At 54.0% G+C, this 18,772-nt stretch overlaps 1 protein-coding gene across 8 annotated transcripts in view; it reads left to right on the top strand.

Annotated features, from left to right (window-relative positions):
* Positions 1-1,259: 1,259 nt before the first annotated feature.
* Agap1 (ArfGAP with GTPase domain, ankyrin repeat and PH domain 1) overlaps positions 1,260-18,772 on the top strand; it is a 418,516-nt gene continuing 401,003 nt past the window's right edge. For 2 of the 8 annotated variants that reach the window (XM_090355098.1, XM_090355104.1), the window contains exon 1: positions 1,260-1,612. In XM_090355098.1, the coding sequence (XP_090211224.1) occupies positions 1,450-1,612 (163 nt within the window). In that variant the 5' untranslated portion in view covers positions 1,260-1,449. The remainder of the gene's footprint in view (positions 1,613-18,772) is intronic. The other 6 variants (XM_090355100.1, XM_090355099.1, XM_090355103.1 and 3 more) reach the window with 4 other exon arrangements.

Raw genomic sequence — 18,772 nt, forward strand, 5'->3', positions numbered from 1 at the left:
AAGAAGATGTAGAGGAGGAAGGTGGATATGGGTTTGTTACTCAGGGGTGAGACCTGGGCTTCAGGCTGCAGCCTAAGGAAGACTCCCAAGGCCTCCTGGACTGCTGACAGTCCAGGTTTGGGAAATAGAAAGGAGAATTCCTACGGGAGGGAGGCCAGGTGAGAGGCTATCCCAGACAGGGCGGGGAGAAGGGTTTTCAAAGTCGGTGGTGACCCCTCTGTCACCATGGTTACTGAGCGGGAGGTCAAAGGCCTATCCCAGATGGACTCAGGGGCGGGAGCGAAAGGGGTCAGCACCCCAGCGCCTGTGCACCAGGGTGCTTAGGCCGCCCCTGGCCCGCGTGGGCGCCAGGTTAGGGCGGGGGGGGTGAGGAGGGCAGGGACCATGGGTGGACGGGGCGCCCGGGCCCATCTGCGGCGCCGGGGGGGGGCGGCTGTGGCCCAGCTCCGCAGGGTCCCCCGGCTGAGCTTACCTGGGGGGGCACGAGGGGCTGGGGGCGCGGCGGCGGACGGACGCCCCGGCAGAGCGCCGTGGGGCTCGCATGCGGAGGACGAGGCCGCGGGACTCGGCGCGCCCGGCGGCTCCTCCAGCTCGGGAGCAGCACGAGCGCGGGCAGGCTCGCGCGCGGACTCCGGGGGCGCCGGGCTGGACTACAAGTCCCAGGAAGCCCCGGGGCAGCGCGGGGCGGGGCCTGGCGCAATTCCCCGGGATCCGGCGCGCTGGGAAGCGCCGCGGAGGACGCAGCGGCGGCGGCGGCGGCGGCGGCGGCGGCGGCGGCGGAGGGCGGCGAGCGCGCGGGCGGGGCGCAGGCGGGGGCGGGGCCGACGTGGGCCGGGGCCCTGCGTGCCGGGGAGGGGGCCGGCCGGGCAGGCGGCGGGCAGCGCTCGGAGCGGGCTCCGCGGCTCGCGGGAGCGGTTCCTGCGGCGGGGTCCCGGCCCTGCGGGCGGCGCGCGGCGGGCTCGGTGGTTCCGGCGCTCCCGGCGGCGTGGCACGCAGCGCGCGGACTCCCGGCGCGGCCGGGCTCCGGGAACGCGCGGTCGCTGCCCGGGGGGCCGGCCATCGGCCCGGGGCGCTCGGAGCGCGGCGGCGGCGGCCGCCTGGGCTTTAATGGCTGCTCGGCCGGGCAGCGCCTAGGACGGGAAGGCGGCCGCGGCGCGGGAAGGCGCCGGAGCGAGCCTCCTCCGGGGCCGGCCGCGCCCGCCGCGGCGCGCTCCATGGGGACGCGCTCCCCCCGGACGGCCCGCTGACCCGGGACGCCGGGGCCCGCTCGCTCGCCGGCCGCGCGTCCCGGCCATGAACTGAGCTCGAGGGCCGGCCCCACGCCCGCTTGGCCCGCGCCTTTCTTGTAGCGCCTCCTCCGCCGGCGGGCCGGGCTCCCCGGGGGCTGCGGGGGTCCCCGGGGCGCGGGGCGGCGGGCGGACGCGCGGCCCCGGGCGCGGCGCCTGCATCATGAACTACCAGCAGCAGCTGGCCAACTCGGCTGCCATCCGGGCCGAGATCCAGCGTTTCGAGTCGGTCCACCCCAACATCTACTCCATCTACGAGCTGCTGGAGCGCGTGGAGGAGCCGGTGCTGCAGAACCAGATCCGGGAGCACGTCATCGCCATCGAAGGTGAGCCGGCCTCGGCCGCCCGGGGCTTCCGCGGAGCGCGGCGGCGGGGGCGCGCGGTGTCCCCACGCGCCGGGGACCCCTGCGGCGCCTCTCGCCGCGTCCTGCCAGGGAGGATGAATCGCCAGCAGGAGTTCGATCACGCACAATGGAGTCTCTCCAGTGAGAAAGTGGCTGGGTGCTGCTGCGGCGTCCCGGGCCCGCCGGCACTGGAAGGACGGGCAACCCACCGCTCGGCCGGTGACAGGCGCCTAGGCCGGGCCCGAGCGCCCTGATGGACCCTGCAGCCTGTTTGGAGAAGCGCCGTGGCTGGGGACTGTCCCCTTCCCAGCGTGGTGTGCCCCGTGGGTGAGCCCTGGGGCACCGCTGGACTTGGCCCGCGTGCACAGCGCCAGCCAGGCCGCACACGGTGCTTGCCCAGGTGTGGGTCCGTCCGCCTGGCCATGTGTGCAAGCGCCGGCCTCCTAGTGTGTCCTGTACCAAGACCCTTTGGGTCACATTGGCAAACCCTTGAAGGAAGGCGAGGGACCTTACAGGTCGAAGGGTGTCGCTTCGACTGGCCTGGCACTTGGGGGCCACCGCAGAGGAGCCTTTGGAGGGAGTTTGGATGTCTGTGTTGGGTTGGGGGGAGCTTTCTTCCCCCCCTGCCCCCCAGGGGAGAACATTGTCCCTGCTGGAGAGGTACCGTGCCCTCTGCCTTTCCTGGGCTGTGTCCTTGTCACCAGCAGTGGCTCTCACGTACCTGCTTCTAGGCTCCTGGGCTGCTTCTGCTGCTTCTTGGCTTTGTTTCCCTTCTGCCTAGACTCACCTCGGGGAGCAGGCTGTGTGTAATGGGTGACGAGTGGGACTGCAGTCCCAGTAGATCAGCAGTCTGTTTTCTTGTGTGGCTGTTGGCGGGTGCTGGGAAAAGGCCCGCAGGAAGGCTTGTCAGTGAGTGTGTCCTGCCCCAGGGCTGCTAAGACCTCAGTGGAGGAACACTGAGAACCTGAAAGCAGGGTCCAGCCTCGCCCTGCTCCCCTCCGTGTTCAAGTGAGGGGCACTGACATCTGTGGCAATCTGTAGTCTACACTACTAACCTCAGAGTGGGTTTGATCTGAAGCTTGGGTTAGGTGGGGAAGGTGTGTTTACTGTTGAGGATCCCCTTGATATTTGCCACCTCATGGACTTGAACCACATCCCACCCGGGCTGGCGCATTGGCCAGCTGTATCCATCCATAGGAGACTTGGTAATTCTATGGGAGGGTACTAGCCGGCCTCCGCCTTTCCAGAGCCCAGTGCTCCTGACCTCGGCCCATGGAGGGCACCTGTTTGTTGGCAGCTTAAGATGTTTCCAGGCTCATCAGAATTCCAGACCTGTGTGTGCCTCTTTGACTTGAGAGAAGTGCTGGTACTTGCAGGGCCCGCTGGCAGATAGAAGGGAGACATCTTGATATGCTCTGGTAGCACTAGAAGGGACATTGCTTAATCTTAGACATCTCTCCTCACCCACTTCTCTGGCTGTAGCCACAGAAATCGGATGAAACCCTGTGAAAGCTGGTGTGTTGGGGGACACACCTGCCCCAAAGCATTTTGCTTCACAGGAGGAACCAGCCTGTGAGTTGCCAAGCCTCACTTTTCATTTTGTATTCCTGAAGATTCCTACAGGGCCACCAGGGCCGGGGAGTCGGTTGGGGGGGGGGGGAGAAACGCGGTCCTGAACACTTGACTTCTAACAAGAGGATGTGGTTACAACTTCCTTTCCTTTCCCTTTTCTTCTTTCCTTTTTCATCTTTTCCCTTTCCTTTCCTTCTGTGTACTTTTGAAGATGTTGGTTTCTTGATAACTTAATGCCTACCTTTACAATGCAAGACTTTTAGGCCTTTCTTGGTTAGAATCTTTTGTCATTTTTAATAAAGCTCAGAATAAAGGATGGATCTTATCTTGTTAGGGGCTTTGATACTGCTATTATTTTTTTGTTAGCAATAGGAATGTCTGTACTGTGCCAGGGCTGTCTAGTGAGTTTCGTGAGGCTTAAGAAGCATTCTGATTTGCCTCTGTTCTTTGTCCTGTTATCAGCAGTGGTACCATTATTCGTTTGTGAAGGACTCCAACACAGATGTCTGGCTTCCTAATGGCCTCATTTTAGAGAGGAGGAAGTGGGGGTTCAGGGAGGATGTGGAGTTTTGATGGAGATTGTTCAAAGCCTGATAGCCTGATTTGCACCAAGGGATCCTTTGGGGCTCCCAGTCTCTTGGCTTCCTGAAGCAGTTCTCCTTCAGGACCTTATCCTGCCTTTCCTAATTAAATCGAAGTTGATTTGTTATAATGAAATACTCCTTCCTCTCCTTGGCAGTTCCAAGATCCAAGAGGTTTTACACCTCTATAGATGCTTTGTAAGTTCAGAGGGCCAGGGTGATGTTTTTGTGCTGGAAGAGAACTGTGCAGAAACAGTTATGTACAATCATACACTCACTGATACCATGTCTGAAGGCATTGCCTTGCAGGTACCGAGCTGGCATATGCCTGGAGGAACCATGGCTGAGTACCACAGTAATGGGAGTGCACTCCTGGCCCTAGGGGACAGACCAGGATCTGCCCTAGTCTGTGATCAGGGGTTGGAGGCCCAGTGGTAGCATAGCAAAACTTCTATATAAATGTAACAGTTGGGCGCGGTGGCTCACGCCTGTAATCCCAGCTACTCAGGAGGCTGAGATCTCAGGGTCCTGGTTCAAAGCCAGGCTGGGCATGAAAGTATGTGAGACTCTTGTCTCCAAAAACTACTCAGAAAAAGCCAAAAGTAGTTCAAGTGGTAGAGTACTACCTTGGCTTGGGGACAGCTCCCAGGCCCTGAGTTTAAGCCCCAGGACTTGCCCCTCCCCCCATAACCATTTAACCATTTCTAAGCTATGCATATTAAGTATAGCAATAGTTAAAAAAAATCCCTTGTCCTATACAACAGAAAGTTGTCATTTTTTTCCTTGTCTTTGTGCGCGCGCGCGCGCGCGCACACACACACACACACACACACACACACACACACACACACACACACACACACACACACACACACACACACACACACACACAGAATTCTGGTCCTTTTAGATTTTTGATTACTGAAATGGGAGGCCTGTCCAAAGCTGGTACCAGGGCTTGAATTCAGAGCCCTCACATTCTTGGCTTTTTCTGCTGAAGCTGGCGCTTTACCCCTCAAGCCACACTTCCAATTCTGTTTGTTTGCTGGTTTAGCTTGAGATAAGAGTCTTGTGGACTTTGCCTGGGCTGGCTTCGAACAAGAATTCTTAGATCTTCGCCTCTTAAGTAGGATTAGAGGTGTGAGCCACCAGAGTCTCACTTAAGAAAACTTTGAATGATGTGATTTCTCTTGCTGTCGTAACAGCTAGCATCTGGCCATGCAGAAATTTGTTTAGAATTTTCTTGTTTCCCTGTATCTTCAGGATTTCTGCTGTTGGAATGAAACATGGCCTTGTGAAAGAGGAGGATGTTTTAGCTAATGCCAGTGTCAGAGTATTATATTGAAGTGGTTTAGGTTGGAAAAATCTCCTCATGATGGACTAAATCTAGTATAAGTTAGTTGAGCAAACCTGCCTAGATCCACAAATAAAAATGAACTAGCAATCCTTATAGTTTTGCTTCTGTTCTTGTTTTAAAACATCAACCTGTCAAAAGTGTCTTTATCTTTATTTCATACTTTGAAACTCTTTCCTCCTCCATATCTGTGAAGTTTTATAACTGCATTTAGCAGATCAGATTTCTCTGGTGTCTCACGGGGAGTGGCATATGTGACATGTAGGACATAGCTCAGCCATATCCTAAAGCCACCATGTCCAGAGGTGAGCCTGGGACCCATCTTGCCACCAGTTTAAGCAGTTGGCCTCGGTTTCCCCTCCATTTTTCCTTTGAAGGATCTGGCTTGGGTGGATGAGGTTGAGCAAATGAGTCAACTGCTTTTCTTGTTAAATAAAGCTTGTTCTCTTAAGATTAAAGCCTCTATTAGCAATCACACATTGTAATTCAGCTTGGCAATCACAGAACTAGGATGCAAGTGATAGCCCAGCCGGCTCTTTCAGCTCTGGCAGCTTGAGTCCCTGGCTTCTGGGCACTGCTAGGAAATTCAGCTGTTCTTTCAGTTTGGGACCTTAGCTTGCATTCACCCCTCTGCCCTCACTAGGTGCCCTGTTGTCAGACACCCACCCCTGATCCAACTTGATCTGTAGTGGAACTACTCTGCCTCTTACCCCTTTAATGGCATTTTTCATAGACTCAGAGTTCCCATCTGAGTAGCATCTGGTAGCATCTGAGTCTTGGCAAGTGGAGGACTTGGGAAGATTGGGGTGGGGGGAATCCACTTAACCCCATGCTACAGCTGTGATTGATCATCTGTGCCCAGAAGAGGGCTAAGTATTTTACCTGCATCATGTCACTTTGTCCTGTGACTGTACCAAAATATTGATGCCTTGTCTGCAGCCCAGAAAGAGTAGGGAATTGCCCCAGAGAGATGAGCTGGGTGCGTCTGGCCTTTGTGTTCCTTCTCCAGGATCTGATGGGATAGAAAAGCGGCCCCTCCTGTTGATAGCTGCTGTAATAGTCTGTGTGGCTATCCAAGCTTGTGTACCCTTGACCAAGATGAGGAGAGGTTGAGCTCGCTTCCAGTCACCCAAGATATGAATGCTGGCTGTACAGTTGGAACTGTAAGAGTTTGTTTCCATGGAGTGGTTTATTTAGTCTGGTTGCTGCATGTTTAGGGAAACAAGCTTCTTTTTTCTGCCACGGGCAAGTGTGAGTTTCTACCATGCTGGTAGTCTTTCAGGTTTAATCAGAGGTTGCAGGATTGCATCTGCATTGACTTGTTGTTGCCTCTCATGCCTAACCCGCCTCCAGGACCCTGCACAGTCTGGTATCCAGCATGAGGGCAGTTTTCAGGCAGTTAGTTGTGATATGGATGTCCCTCCTTTGAGACGCCATGAGGCCAGTGTAGTATCACCTACAACTGGCCTTCCTTCACTAGAAGTCGGGGATCCCCCCCCTGCATCCCTCTCTGCAATGGGATGCCCTCCCTTTGTTCCGCCTGCCCAAGGCAGAAGTCAGGAACCATTTGCTTTCTGATGGATCAGTGCTTGAGAATGGCTGCCGACTGAGTTCCTGGCCTGCGCGTCCCTTGTGTTCTCACGTGTTCCTTGCCCGTGAGTCTCTTGGTGCTCTCACTGGTGTACCCTGGGCGTGAGTGCATTTTGAAGCCTATCCGAGCAGTACTGCAGGGAGGGCTGAGCACCTTTTAGATCTGGCAGTGTAGCTTTGATGGGAATGAAATGTCACGTGGCGTTTAGAGTACAGCTGAAAGTTTCTTTAGGTGGCAAAAGAAAGAAATCTGTGTGCCAGATCTTTGCAAGCATGTGCTTTGCAAAAGGTTGGGGTGTTTTTATGTTGGATGCCAGGGAGTTTCACACAGTATCTCCGGGAGGGACGGACCAGTGACCCCCTGTCGTGGGCACAGTGTGGTCCTGGGTGTCACACCACCAAGAGCAGCTGGTTCTCAAGTTCCAGTGGGCAAGCAGATCCTATAAAGAGCTTGCGGAAACAGAGTGCTCCCTTCAGTTTCTAGAAAAGTTCTGTAGTTCTGGAGTGAGTCCTGAGAGCATGCTGAAGGCTAATGCTGGTCTGGGGGCTGTGCTTTTACACAGCATTGCTAGAAAAAAGACATGGAAGCTACACTTAGCCCGGTGCCCTCTTGGGGCAGAGTCTTCAGACTAGGGGCATCTTAGCTTTCCTTCTCTTCAGCAGCAAAGTAGTTGCCTGTATCAGAGTTTCTAAATGTGAAGGAAGGATTGAAACCTAGGTTTCAGTGGTTTCTGATCTGTGTGCATACTGTCTCCATGATGCTGATAGAAAAGGAGGCAGGTGTAATGAGAGGTGTTGAGTTTCCAGAAAGTGGTCTGGTAGAGAGAGAGGATGACCTTCACAAAAAGAGAGTCCATTAGAGAATGGAACCAGTTGATAGCACCTTCCCTGTAGATTTTTGATTCCTGTCTTTAATAATAGTGTTGATTCTTTTGGTGTGTATCTCATGAATATTTAGATGAGGTTCTTCAATATTCACGGTGGATGATACAGCGTGTTACTCGAGCAAAAAAAAAACTTCTGCGGAAGAGAGGCAGAGAGCAGAGACTTATATGTTTTCAGCAGTTTAAATAAAAGAGCACAGAGGATCCTGAAGGAAGTGACTCAGAAGAGAGAAAGGCAAACCCAGCACCTAGCCCAGCTGAGCTGCACCAAAACACGGGACACGGGTCCCTGTGTCCACTGCCACCTCACCTCTGTTTGCTCCACATTAGACATTTTCTTTTGTTGCAACAGGAATTCCTTCCTTTGCACCCTCCTTCTCCTCCTGTCTATCCTGCAGCTGTTTATAGTGTGTGAGTCTCATTCTGGCTTGTTTAACTACTGCTTTGGTTTTATCTTCTGTTTCCCAACATTCAAAGGAGCCTGTGTTCCCCTTCCTGCCCCTTTCCTGCTCCCCCAGAACCTTTGTATTCTTAGCTTAAATGATTTGAGCCCGGTAAAGCCGGATGAGGCTTAGTTATTTTTAAAATCCAGGTTTTGGGGTTCTGATCTGGTGCTTAGCTACATAATTCCTTCCCTTTGTTAAGTATCTCTCTCTGAGGAAGAAAATGCACTCTACAGATGTTAATCTCTAATCTTTGCTGCATCTGTTATTTTGCTCTGGGATTGGAGCACGAGGCTTTGTGTGTGTGTGTGTGTGCCACCAGGAGCTCCTGGCCTCCAGGGGCAGGGAGGGAATTGTGGTGGCATTTATCATGACCCAGTCAGGGCAAGGCAGGGTGGTTCTTCTCTTTTGGTCCAGTCCCCTCATCTATGCTTCACTTCCGGTTGACCATGGCGGGGGGGGGGGGGGTTCAGGCGGAGGGGGGGGAACGACAAATACCCTGACAGGCAGAAGAGGCTGTTAATGGATCCTTTGACTAACCAGCCAAACAGCTTGTTTGTGTGCAGGGTCAGGACATTTTCCATAAAGAGCAGACTAAATATAGGCTCCAGGGTGGGGCCCAGGGCCCAGGAGGGGGCTGCCCTCACTCTGGTATTGTTTCTTCCATTGGTAATGGGGACTCCACCAGCCTGGAACAGGTGACCACCCTGAGCTCTCTGGGAACAGATCGGTGTTTTGTTTAACCAGGGGCTCATTTGCAAGTTTCACACTTCTCCCGCTGTTTGATGGGGTTGTCTTTTTCGGGCTACAGTGTTGGAGTGTATTTGTACAGTGTTTCTACACAAGCAACTGTCTCTGCCTTAAAGCCACTCATGCAGGCTGGCTGTTATTAGCATCCTGGTTAGAAGCCTTTTTTTTTTTTTTCCCTTAAAGGGTGGGAAAAACTTGGTGGCTCTGGGAGAACAATTCCAAATAACTACTGGCCGTATTCACAACAATTTATGTTTGGTCTTAGAAATGTCAATATGCAACCAACCCCGGCAAATAGAACCATGTTGATTTCCGCATACCCAGGCCTTTCAGCTCTGCGGTTCTGGTGTTCTCTTCTCAGCTAAGCACTCCCTTTAGTGGGGGAGTTTAGTTACAGAGCACTAAGTTGTAGTTTTACTAAATAAGGATGCACTGATAGTATGAAGCTACTTGAAGGGACAAACATTGTTATTTTATTTTTTCCTTTAATGAGTGCTTGAAACAAATAACGAGACCTGCTTTCATGTTATGAGATTTTTACAATTTTTTTTCCCCCTTTGGAAGTGATGAATTAACTTGAGATGCTGGGGCTCTATCCCAGGGCTTCAGGCATGGGAGGTAGGCCGTCAGGTGTTACCACTGGCTTGTTGTGTTGGCCTTTGGCACAGTCCCCCCCCCCCAGTTCTGGGCCTTGAACTCAGGGCCTGAGCATTGTCCTTGGGCTTTCTCAAGGCTAGAGCTTACCACTTGAGCCACAGCACCACTTCCAGCTTTTTTTATGTATGTGGTACTGAGGAATCAAGCCCAGGTCTTCACGTATGCTAGACAAGCACTCTACCACTAGGCCAAACTCCCAGCCCCTTCAGCACCATTTTATGTGGTGGGTACGGGTTGGCTAACTTTCATAATGAGAGAGAAGCTCATCTGAGAAGCGTGAGTTTCCCTGGAGTTCACTGCTGTGTGTGCTCCCTGGCAGACCCTGTCCGTGAGAACTGAGTTTTCCGAGGAGGCTGCTTCTGGGGCCAGCCATTGTTGTCAAAGGTCTTGGTTCTACCTGGGTCTCGAAGCTGTCTGCTCTGGCTATGACCTTTCATTGGGCTTGGCCCGCAAGAGCCCTACATCATTTGGAGTTTGGGATCACATGATTGAGATGACTTCAACCTCCCACATATTTTGAAACCCCCCCCCCTTTTTTATGTCGGTCATGAGACTTGAACTCTGGGCCAGAACGGTGTCCCTGTGCTCTTCAGCTCAAGGCTACCGCCCTAACCTTGAGCCTCAGCCACCACTTCCAGTTTTCTGGTGGTTAATTGGAGACAAGAGTCTCATAGGCACAGTGCCTGGGCTGACTTTGAACCGTGATCCTCAGATCTCAGCTCTCTGAGTAGCTAGCCACCATGCCCGGCTGAGACCCTTCTGTTGACATACAGGAAAAGCAGAGCCATCTCACTTACAGGAAGGAAGGTTTTACAAATGAGCTAGTATGTCACCCCGTCCCCGTCGCCAGGAGACTGGCGAGATGAGCTTAACTACTCAGCCATGTCTTCTTTCTTTCTTCCTGCTGTTGTGTCCTGGGAGCTGCCCTTCCCCTTCCACACAGCCTATGCTAAGCGAGACAGTCCTGGGACAGGGGCAGAGTCAGGGGCAGGGCCAAGGGCAGGGGCAAGGACAGGAGCAGGGGCAGGCATTGGGCGGTGGATTGGGGGCTGTGTGAATTTCTCCAGAGGCTTTGCATATACAAATATTTATTTTGAGGGTTGGTGGTGGGAGGACCTTGCTTATGCTTACTTTGTTTAGGATAAGAGGTGCCCAATGTGTGAGCTGTGGACAGAATGTTCTCGGGGGCCCCCATGGTGGGCAGAGGGAGGGCTTTGAGGCTGGTGGGTCCAGCAGATCTTCCAGAGGCTGGTCCTTCTCCCAGGAGGCTGCGGTGTGGAGGGTCAGGGGTGGAGTGAGGTCACCTGGGTGGATTTCCCCAAGGATCTTGGATCCTGGGTAGGAAGGAGGTGAGTGAATGCTGTCCAGGTTGGGTGCCGGGCAGGAGATTAGCACCTGGAAGGAAGTTACTGCGAAGGCCAAATGGCAGTGGCAGAGGGGCCTGGACAGAGGTAGTGGAGAGTGACTGGGAAGGTACAGCCTCGGGATGGTAGCATCAGGGCTTTTGTACTGGAGACAGCTCGGAACAGTGGTAGGAAGTGTGCAGCCCAGGCAGCCGAGGTCCCAGCGTGAACTGGTAGAGGGTGAGGACGCTGAAGTTCTGTCCTAGGAGCTAGAGATGGGGCCTCTGTAGGGTTCCACCTCTAGACAGGTGCACATGGAGACGGGGGTGCAGGTTTGTAGAGGTGCCCTGTTCCCATGGGCCGTCTCTGTGAAAAGGACCAAGGAGCAGGCACCATGGGCTGTGGGTAGTGCCACCGCCTCTTCTGCAGATTCCGGCACACATCCAAGGTAGTTGTCTGTCTTGCGAGTGTGGCTAATGTGAGTCTATCTGCAGGGGCTGAGTCAGCTTCCGGGGCTCAGACCTGGCCGGGATTCAGCATGGTTCCTGCTGGGGGCGGGGGAGTGGGGGTGGTTGTACTTACAAAGCTGAGAAGGCGCCTGGCTGTGTGCCCCTTGCAGGGTGGAATCCATGTGGTGATGAATGGATGCAGGCATCTATCTGCCTGCCTAACTACCTGCTAGGCGTGTGCCTCTTTTAGACTCAGAACCACAGACGGTGGAAAGCCGTGGCATTGATGGACACGGGGTCCCTGCTTCAGGAGGAGGCCAGAAGGCTCCTCAGCTGGCCCCTTGGAAGCCCCGTGCCTTTCTGTGGGAAAGTGTTTCGACTTTTCTAAATCTGAGAACATTTCAGTTTGATGTTTCTCAATCTGTAATCACGTTGCTAGTCATTTTAGGCTAGAATACCCCATGTCTCTCTTCAGCGATAGTCTGATTCTGGAGGTCTTGACCCTCATACCCGTCCTGGCCCCTCACTCTTTTCCAGGTTCCACCCAGCTGACCGAGGGGACGTATGGTGACCACCACACCATGGGCTGCTGCTTCTCAGGGTTCACCGGGCCCTCCAGGGTGGCGAGGAGGGCTTGGCCCTGCCCACTGTGCTTCCGCTCCTCAGAGCTGCTCAGGGTCACAGCCTCCCGTTCTCACAGCTGACATCCACTTGTTCTGATGCCGGGCTGGAGCGCTGCTCACGCCGTGGCTGGTTGGAAGTGACCTACCTCAGAATGTACAGCCTTGCTCACCTGGGAGCTGGGGTCCCCCTCTACTTGTTGCATTAACATTGGGGAAGTAGATGTATCCTGTTACACCATGACTGACTTCTGGAAGCAGAGTGGTGTCACACAGGGTTGCGGTTTTGGTTGTTCTGCATGGATCTAGGGGACAAGAGAATGCTGGCTGTACCTTTCCATCAGGCTCCTGACCACTGACTTGTCATATGACTCTTGGCAAAAGTCTCTCTAGGCCTCCATTTCAACATATGGACATTGCTTTGTTGTTGTTGTTGTTGTTCCTGGGACGTGGCTGGGCCTGAGCGCTGTCCTTGGGCTCATATTGCTCAAGGCTAACACTATTACTAGAGCTACAGAGCCACTTCCAGTTCTTTCTGTGATTAGAGATAAGCGTTTCACAGACTGTGCTGCCGGGCTAGTTTTGAACTGTGATCTTCAGATCTTCCCCTCCTGAGTAGCTAGTATGACATATGTGAGTCACCAGCTCCTGGCTTTGTTTTGTTTTGCTTGAGACAGGGTCTCATGGTCTCACACTCTGAAGCCCATGCTGGCTTCTTACGTGGTATCCACCAACTTCAGCCTCTCCAGATGATTTTAAGCGTACTACTGCCCCTGGATTGAGCTCTCGGGTTTTAAGGTTCTCTTGCCTCTGAAGTGACTGCCAACATGGTATCATTAGACCTTTGTCTCAAATTCAGGCCAAGACTGGCGCAGTGTTTGCAATCAACAGAGGCTAGGTTATCCGAGCAAATTTTATGAAGATTTTACCCACAGCCTTCTCCAGGAAACACAGGTGTGAAATTCCCCTCTTCCCAGTAATGTTTAAAAAGGAAGAAAGTAGGCCTTGTGTGTCTGTGTGGTGTAGCACCAGAATGTGTGCCCAGCGTAAGTGAGGGATGTCTCCATAGTAACCACCAACATCTTGCTGTAACATCTGAGTGTGCGCACAGGGGATGTCTTCGAAGTAGTCACAACATCTGCACCCATAGATGTCACCATGTGACCTGGTGACGGTGTGTTCGTGGTATTGTAGTGAACCTGTGATGAGTCAGTGGATCTGGGTTGTGTGTGTGTGTTTAGAATAGACTCAGATCTCCTCTGCAGCTTACCTCCAGTACTGTGACTGAGCTCTGATCTCTGCAGCGCCAAAGACAGTGTTCATTATTGAGCCTGGGTCCTGGACCTGGTTGAGATTGGGCCTGAGTCGGGTACAGCAGAGGGTAGCATCCTCCTGGGCTGACTTCACCACAGTCTTGACAGTGCCTGGCTGCCCCACACTCAGCCTTGTAGCTCTCCCCATCCCGTCCAGAGCTGGCTGGGACCAGAGAGTTTAGGGGTACGCGACGGGTACACAGCACTGTCTGTGACAGGCCCTGAGTACTGTCTGAATGCCACCATGTCCTTGTTTGGGACTTTCTGCAACATACCCAGACTGTGCTGGCCAGCTCACACCAGTTCTGGATTTTAATCTAGTTCAGCTATAGCCCAGTTTTGGAGTACACCCAGAATGAACCTGTGTACTCACAGCTTCTAGCTAGAGAACCAGCATTTAATTGCATTTTACCATAGTCAGAGTCCATATGGGGTACCTTTGCCAAAATACGTTAGTTATCACTTCTTCCACCACAAGGGGCTCACTTTGTAACTGGCTGGTGCTTCCAAATGTCCCCACACCACTGTCCCCACTTTCTCACAGATGTCACCTTCCCCAAGCTAAACCTCTGAACATGTCCCCTGTCTTTGGGACAGGGAACTGGCTGGTGCTCCAGCTTCTGTTCTACATCGTCACAACCACAAAAGTGACAGACTGCTTGCCTGTCTATGTTTTCAGATATTTCACACTAAACTTCTCCTTGTAACTCTGCCTCCCTTTTCTCAAGGAAGTCCACCCTAGCTGCCTACCTAACTGGCCTCCTTTCATTTTCCTTTGAAACTTCAGTGTTTTTTTTTTGTTTTGTTTTGTTTTTTCCAGACCTGGGCTTGAGCTCAGGGTCTGAGAACTGTCCTTGGATTTTCTCAAGGCTAGAGCTCTACCACTTGAGCCTCAGCACCACCTCTGGCTTTTTTCTATGTATGTGGTACCGAGGAATCGAACCCGGGTCTTCGTGCATGCCAGGCAAACACTTTAACCACTAGGCCAAACTCCTGGCCCTGAAACTTCAGTGTTAACCATCATGGTGTATATGCACACGTGTGTGTGTGTGTGTGTGTGTGTGTGTGTGTGTGTGTGTGTGTGTGTGTGTTAAGGTGTCTCCTCCCCATAAGTTCAGGCACTGCCTCTGTCGTTCTCAGATTCCTTAGATGTATGTTGGTGGAGAAGCGATGGAGGGATGCAGGGACATGGTGGAGAAGCGATGGGGGGATGCAGGGACGTGGTGGAGAAGCGATGGGGGGATGCAGGGACCATGGTGGAGAAGCGATGGAGGGATGCAGGGACCATGGTGGAGAAACGATGGAGGGATGCAGGGACGTGATGGAGAAGCGATGGAGGGATGCAGGGACGTGGTGGAGAAGCAATGGAGGGATGCAGGGACGTGGTGGAGAAGCGATGGAGGGATGCAGGGACGTGGTGGAGAAGCGATGGAGGGATGCAGGGACCATGGTGGAGAAGCGATGGAGGGATGCAGGGACCATGGTGGAGAAGCGATGGAGGGATGCAGGGACCATGGTGGAGAAGCGATGGAGGGATGCAGGGACCATGGTGGAGAAGCGATGGAGGGATGCAGGGACCATGGTGGAGAAGCGATGGAGGGATGCAGGGACGTGGTGGAGAAGCGATGGAGGGATGCAGGGACGTGGTGGAGAAGCGATGGAGGGATGCAGGGACCATGGTGGAGAAGCGATGGAGGGATGCAGGGACGTGGTGGAGAAGCGATGGAGGGATGCAGGGACGTGGTGGAGAAGCGATGGAGGGATGCAGGGACCATGGTGGAGAAGCGATGGAGGGATGCAGGGACCATGGTGGAGAAGCGATGGAGGGATGCAGGGACCATGGTGGAGAAGCGATGCGGGGATGCAGGGACGTGGTGGAGAAGCGATGGGGGGATGCAGGGACCATGGTGGAGAAGCGATGGAGGGATGCAGGGACGTGGTGGAGAAGCGATGGAGGGATGCAGGGACGTGGTGGAGAAGCGATGGAGGGATGCAGGGACGTGGTGGAGAAGCGATGGAGGGATGCAGGGACCATGGTGGAGAAGCGATGGGGGGATGCAGGGACGTGGTGGAGAAGCGATGGAGGGATGCAGGGACGTGATGGAGAAGCGATGGAGGGATGCAGGGACCATGGTGGAGAAGCGATGGGGGGATGCAGGGACCATGGTGGAGAAGCGATGGAGGGATGCAGGGACGTGGTGGAGAAGCGATGGAGGGATGCAGGGACGTGGTGGAGAAGCGATGGAGGGATGCAGGGACCATGGTGGAGAAGCGATGGAGGGATGCAGGGACCATGGTGGAGAAGCGATGGAGGGATGCAGGGACCATGATGGAGAAGCGATGGAGGGATGCAGGGACCATGGTGGAGAAGCGATGGGGGGATGCAGGGACCATGGTGGAGAAGCGATGGGGGGATGCAGGGACCTTCTAGTGTCCACCTTCATCCTGTCCTACTGCAGGACTCCTAAAGCAGCTCCTCCCTGGAATTCTGTGGGAAGGTACCCTCAGGACTGACTGTAGCGAACTCTCCTAGAAACGTGTTTAGAAGACCCATTTTCCATGGTTACGGTTACCTTGACTCTTGTTACATAACTCAGATTCAGAAACTGGGGTTTTCTTTTTAAAGCTTGGGTTCTAATATTTAAAATTTTTTTTAGCAAGTCATTTCAGCTTAGATATCTTTTTGTGTGGGGAGCTTTCTGGACACAAACCCACACAGGAGTTTCTTTTTACCAGAGTTCTTTTGGGATTGAGAATGTCATGCTCTTCCGGAGTGGTTTTGATACCATGTCACACGGAGTGCTTCTGCTGCCTGAGCAGGGTCGCATAAGCGATCAGAGCCTCAGGATTCCGGGTGGGGGGGGGTCCCCTGAGCTCAGGTCCCAGCTTCTTGCTCCTTTAAGGACACTTTACAAGGAAAAGTGAGGGCTGGCTGAGCAGGAGAGGAGGGTGGACCCTGCATGTCTCACTGAGACCTCAGCCATCTGCTTCTCCAGGCCTGGTTGAGGTCTGGGCTGGACTGGAGCCTCTCCCCTGAGATGGAGGAAGCCGTGGCTGCTGGCTGCTCTTTGCTGCCCGTATCCCCATGGGCAGCCAGCCACTGTGCTGGGCTCACCTTTCAACTGCCACTTCTGTCACAGGATTGTTCTGTGTTCCTGCTGAGGCTGTTTTCTCCGGTGAGCCCTGGTTTTCAGATCGCTCTGAGAAGCAGCTGTTGGCGTGTGTCTCCCATCTGCCGTGGACACTTACCCAGTGCTGGACGCACCACTGTCCCTTGCCCCAGAGGTTACACTCACAGTGGTTTTTGTGTGTGTGTGTGTGTGTGTGTGTGTGTGTGTGTGTGTGTGTGTATGTGGATTCATTTCCAGGAAGAGAGGAAGTATTGAACAGAGAAGAGTAGAAGCCTGCAAGAGGCCAGTGGGTGGGGAAGGGTGGCAGGGCTGGCCCAGGAGCCTGGACCTCAGGGACCAGGCCTAGCCTTGCCCCAGAACACAGCATGCTTTGCCTTGAAAATGACACCCTTGCCCACAGGCTTCTCTGACAGCTGCTCCTGCCCCGGATTCCAGAAATTTCATTTAAGCATTTCACGCATTGCCCTCCACAACTCAACCTGCTATGGTGAGTGGGTGTGTGGACTGCTGGCAGGGCTGGGCATACTGTGTGTCACCCTGGTTGCTCGAAGGCAGAAGAGGAGGAACCCCCATTGTGCAGGTAGAGATCCAGAATCTAGAGTTTTTAATGCCTCCTACAAATCACTCTGCTCCTGAAGGTGGTTGAGGTGGAGTCTTGCAGAAAGGACTGTGGACATTTGCTGCCATCTTGGCCTGAGTCCGCAGAGTCTGACTTTGATTGGAGGAGCCCAGTGGGTCTGCTGGAGACTGGAGGAGCCCAGTGGGTCTGCTGGAGACTGGAGGAGCCCGAGGAGCCCAGTGGGTCTGCTGGACCTGGAGGAGCCCGAGGAGCCCAGTGGGTCTGCTGGACCCTGGAGAAGCCCAGTGGGTCTGCTGGACCCTGGAGGAGCCCAGTGGGTCTGCTGGACCCTGGAGGAGCCCAGTGGGTCTGCTGGACCCTGGAGGAGCCCAGTGGGTCTGCTGGACCCTGGAGGAGCCCAGTGGGTCTGCTGGAGACTGGAGGAGCCCAGTGGGTCTGCTGGAGACTGGAGGAGCCCAGTGGGTCTGCTGGACCTGGAGGAACCCAGTGGGTCTGCTGGACCTGGAGGAACCCAGTGGGTCTGCTGGACCTGGAGGAACCCAGTGGGTCTGCTGCACATCACAGCTGCTGGTTCACAGCTCTCCTTGGTGGGGCTGGTGCTCTGACTGACAGGTTTAATTGCATGAGGAGGAGGTGCCTGGCATGCAGGCTGCCTGCGATTACAGGTTCCACTGTCTGGGAGGAGGGAGAATTTCCAAACAAGAGGCCTTGGAAAAGCTACCTAGTGGGAAACGACTGGGGAATTCAGCTTTCAATGTAAGCCCACAAATTCTGCGACATTTTCTTAATGCTGTTGGTTGCAAGCAGATTTTTTTCCACATGTAAATAAAAATTGCTTTCCCCCTCCTGTGTGATTAGAACACAGGTAAGATACAAGTGTTCTTCCTCTGGGTGGAGGTGAAGTGACTGAGTCCTGTGGAGGAGGATGGCCCAGCAGGGCCTGATCGTGAGGGAAGACTAGGAGGCGGAGAGTTCCACCCAGCACCCCCTGCCCCCCTCCCCCAGAAGCTGGCTGAACTGCTTGGTGAGTGTCACTCACTGCTTGTTATCCTCACACTGCTGGTGGATTTTACAGTTGCATTGTTCTCTCTTCATTCATTTGACTTCCATAACTTCAGAGGTAGAATTTATATAAGGTCAATGTCAGTGACTGGAAATCTACAGTTAATTTTGATGTTTTTTGAAAGATGGATGTTCCCCTGAAACCACAGTGAGTGCAGATCGTGGCGTGCGCCCCTCATTATCCATGTCCCCTGTCCCCTTGCGGGCTGCCCCTTCTCTGCCCTGTCTGCTTCCCTGGGCCTGCTTTCTGTCACTGTGTATTCACTTGCACTTTCCAATATGAAGATCAATGAGATCAGGCTGTAAAGAGCCAGTCCTTCGCCCAGCGTGCCTTAGGATTTCCCGGGGCTGTGTGTGTCTGGGCCTTGTTTTTCCTCTTGCTGAGTGGTATTCCACTGCGAGGACTTCATATCACTTGCCTACCTCGTGAAGGAGGTTGATGACGTGTTTCTGACTGTTACAAATAAAGCTGCTGTGAACATTTGTGTGTAGACAGGTGCTTTCATTTTCCTTTTGTTGAGACCAGAGATTGAGTAATTGGGAGAGGGCTAGGTATGTTCATTGTTTACTGACAAAGCAGTAGTTGGGCTTTCCGCCCCACCACAGTGGCTATGTCAGAGTCCCCGCTTGCAAGTTCAGTAAGCTAGGTCTGGCCCTGAGTGGGGACAGTGCCTATGCTGAGAATAGTGCTTGCCACTGTCTACTGGCTGTGCGTGGTGTCTTGTGGTGGGGAAGGTGAGGCCAAGGTGGGGAAGAGTGGAGCCCCAGGACTGCCTAAGTCACAGAGCTCAAGGGAGGGGGCCCCTGGTTCCC

The sequence above is a fragment of the Megascapheus bottae genome, chromosome 21 (assembly GCF_031878675.1).
Source record: "Megascapheus bottae isolate mThoBot1 chromosome 21, mThoBot2.hap1, whole genome shotgun sequence".
Lineage (NCBI taxonomy): Eukaryota > Metazoa > Chordata > Mammalia > Rodentia > Geomyidae > Megascapheus > Megascapheus bottae.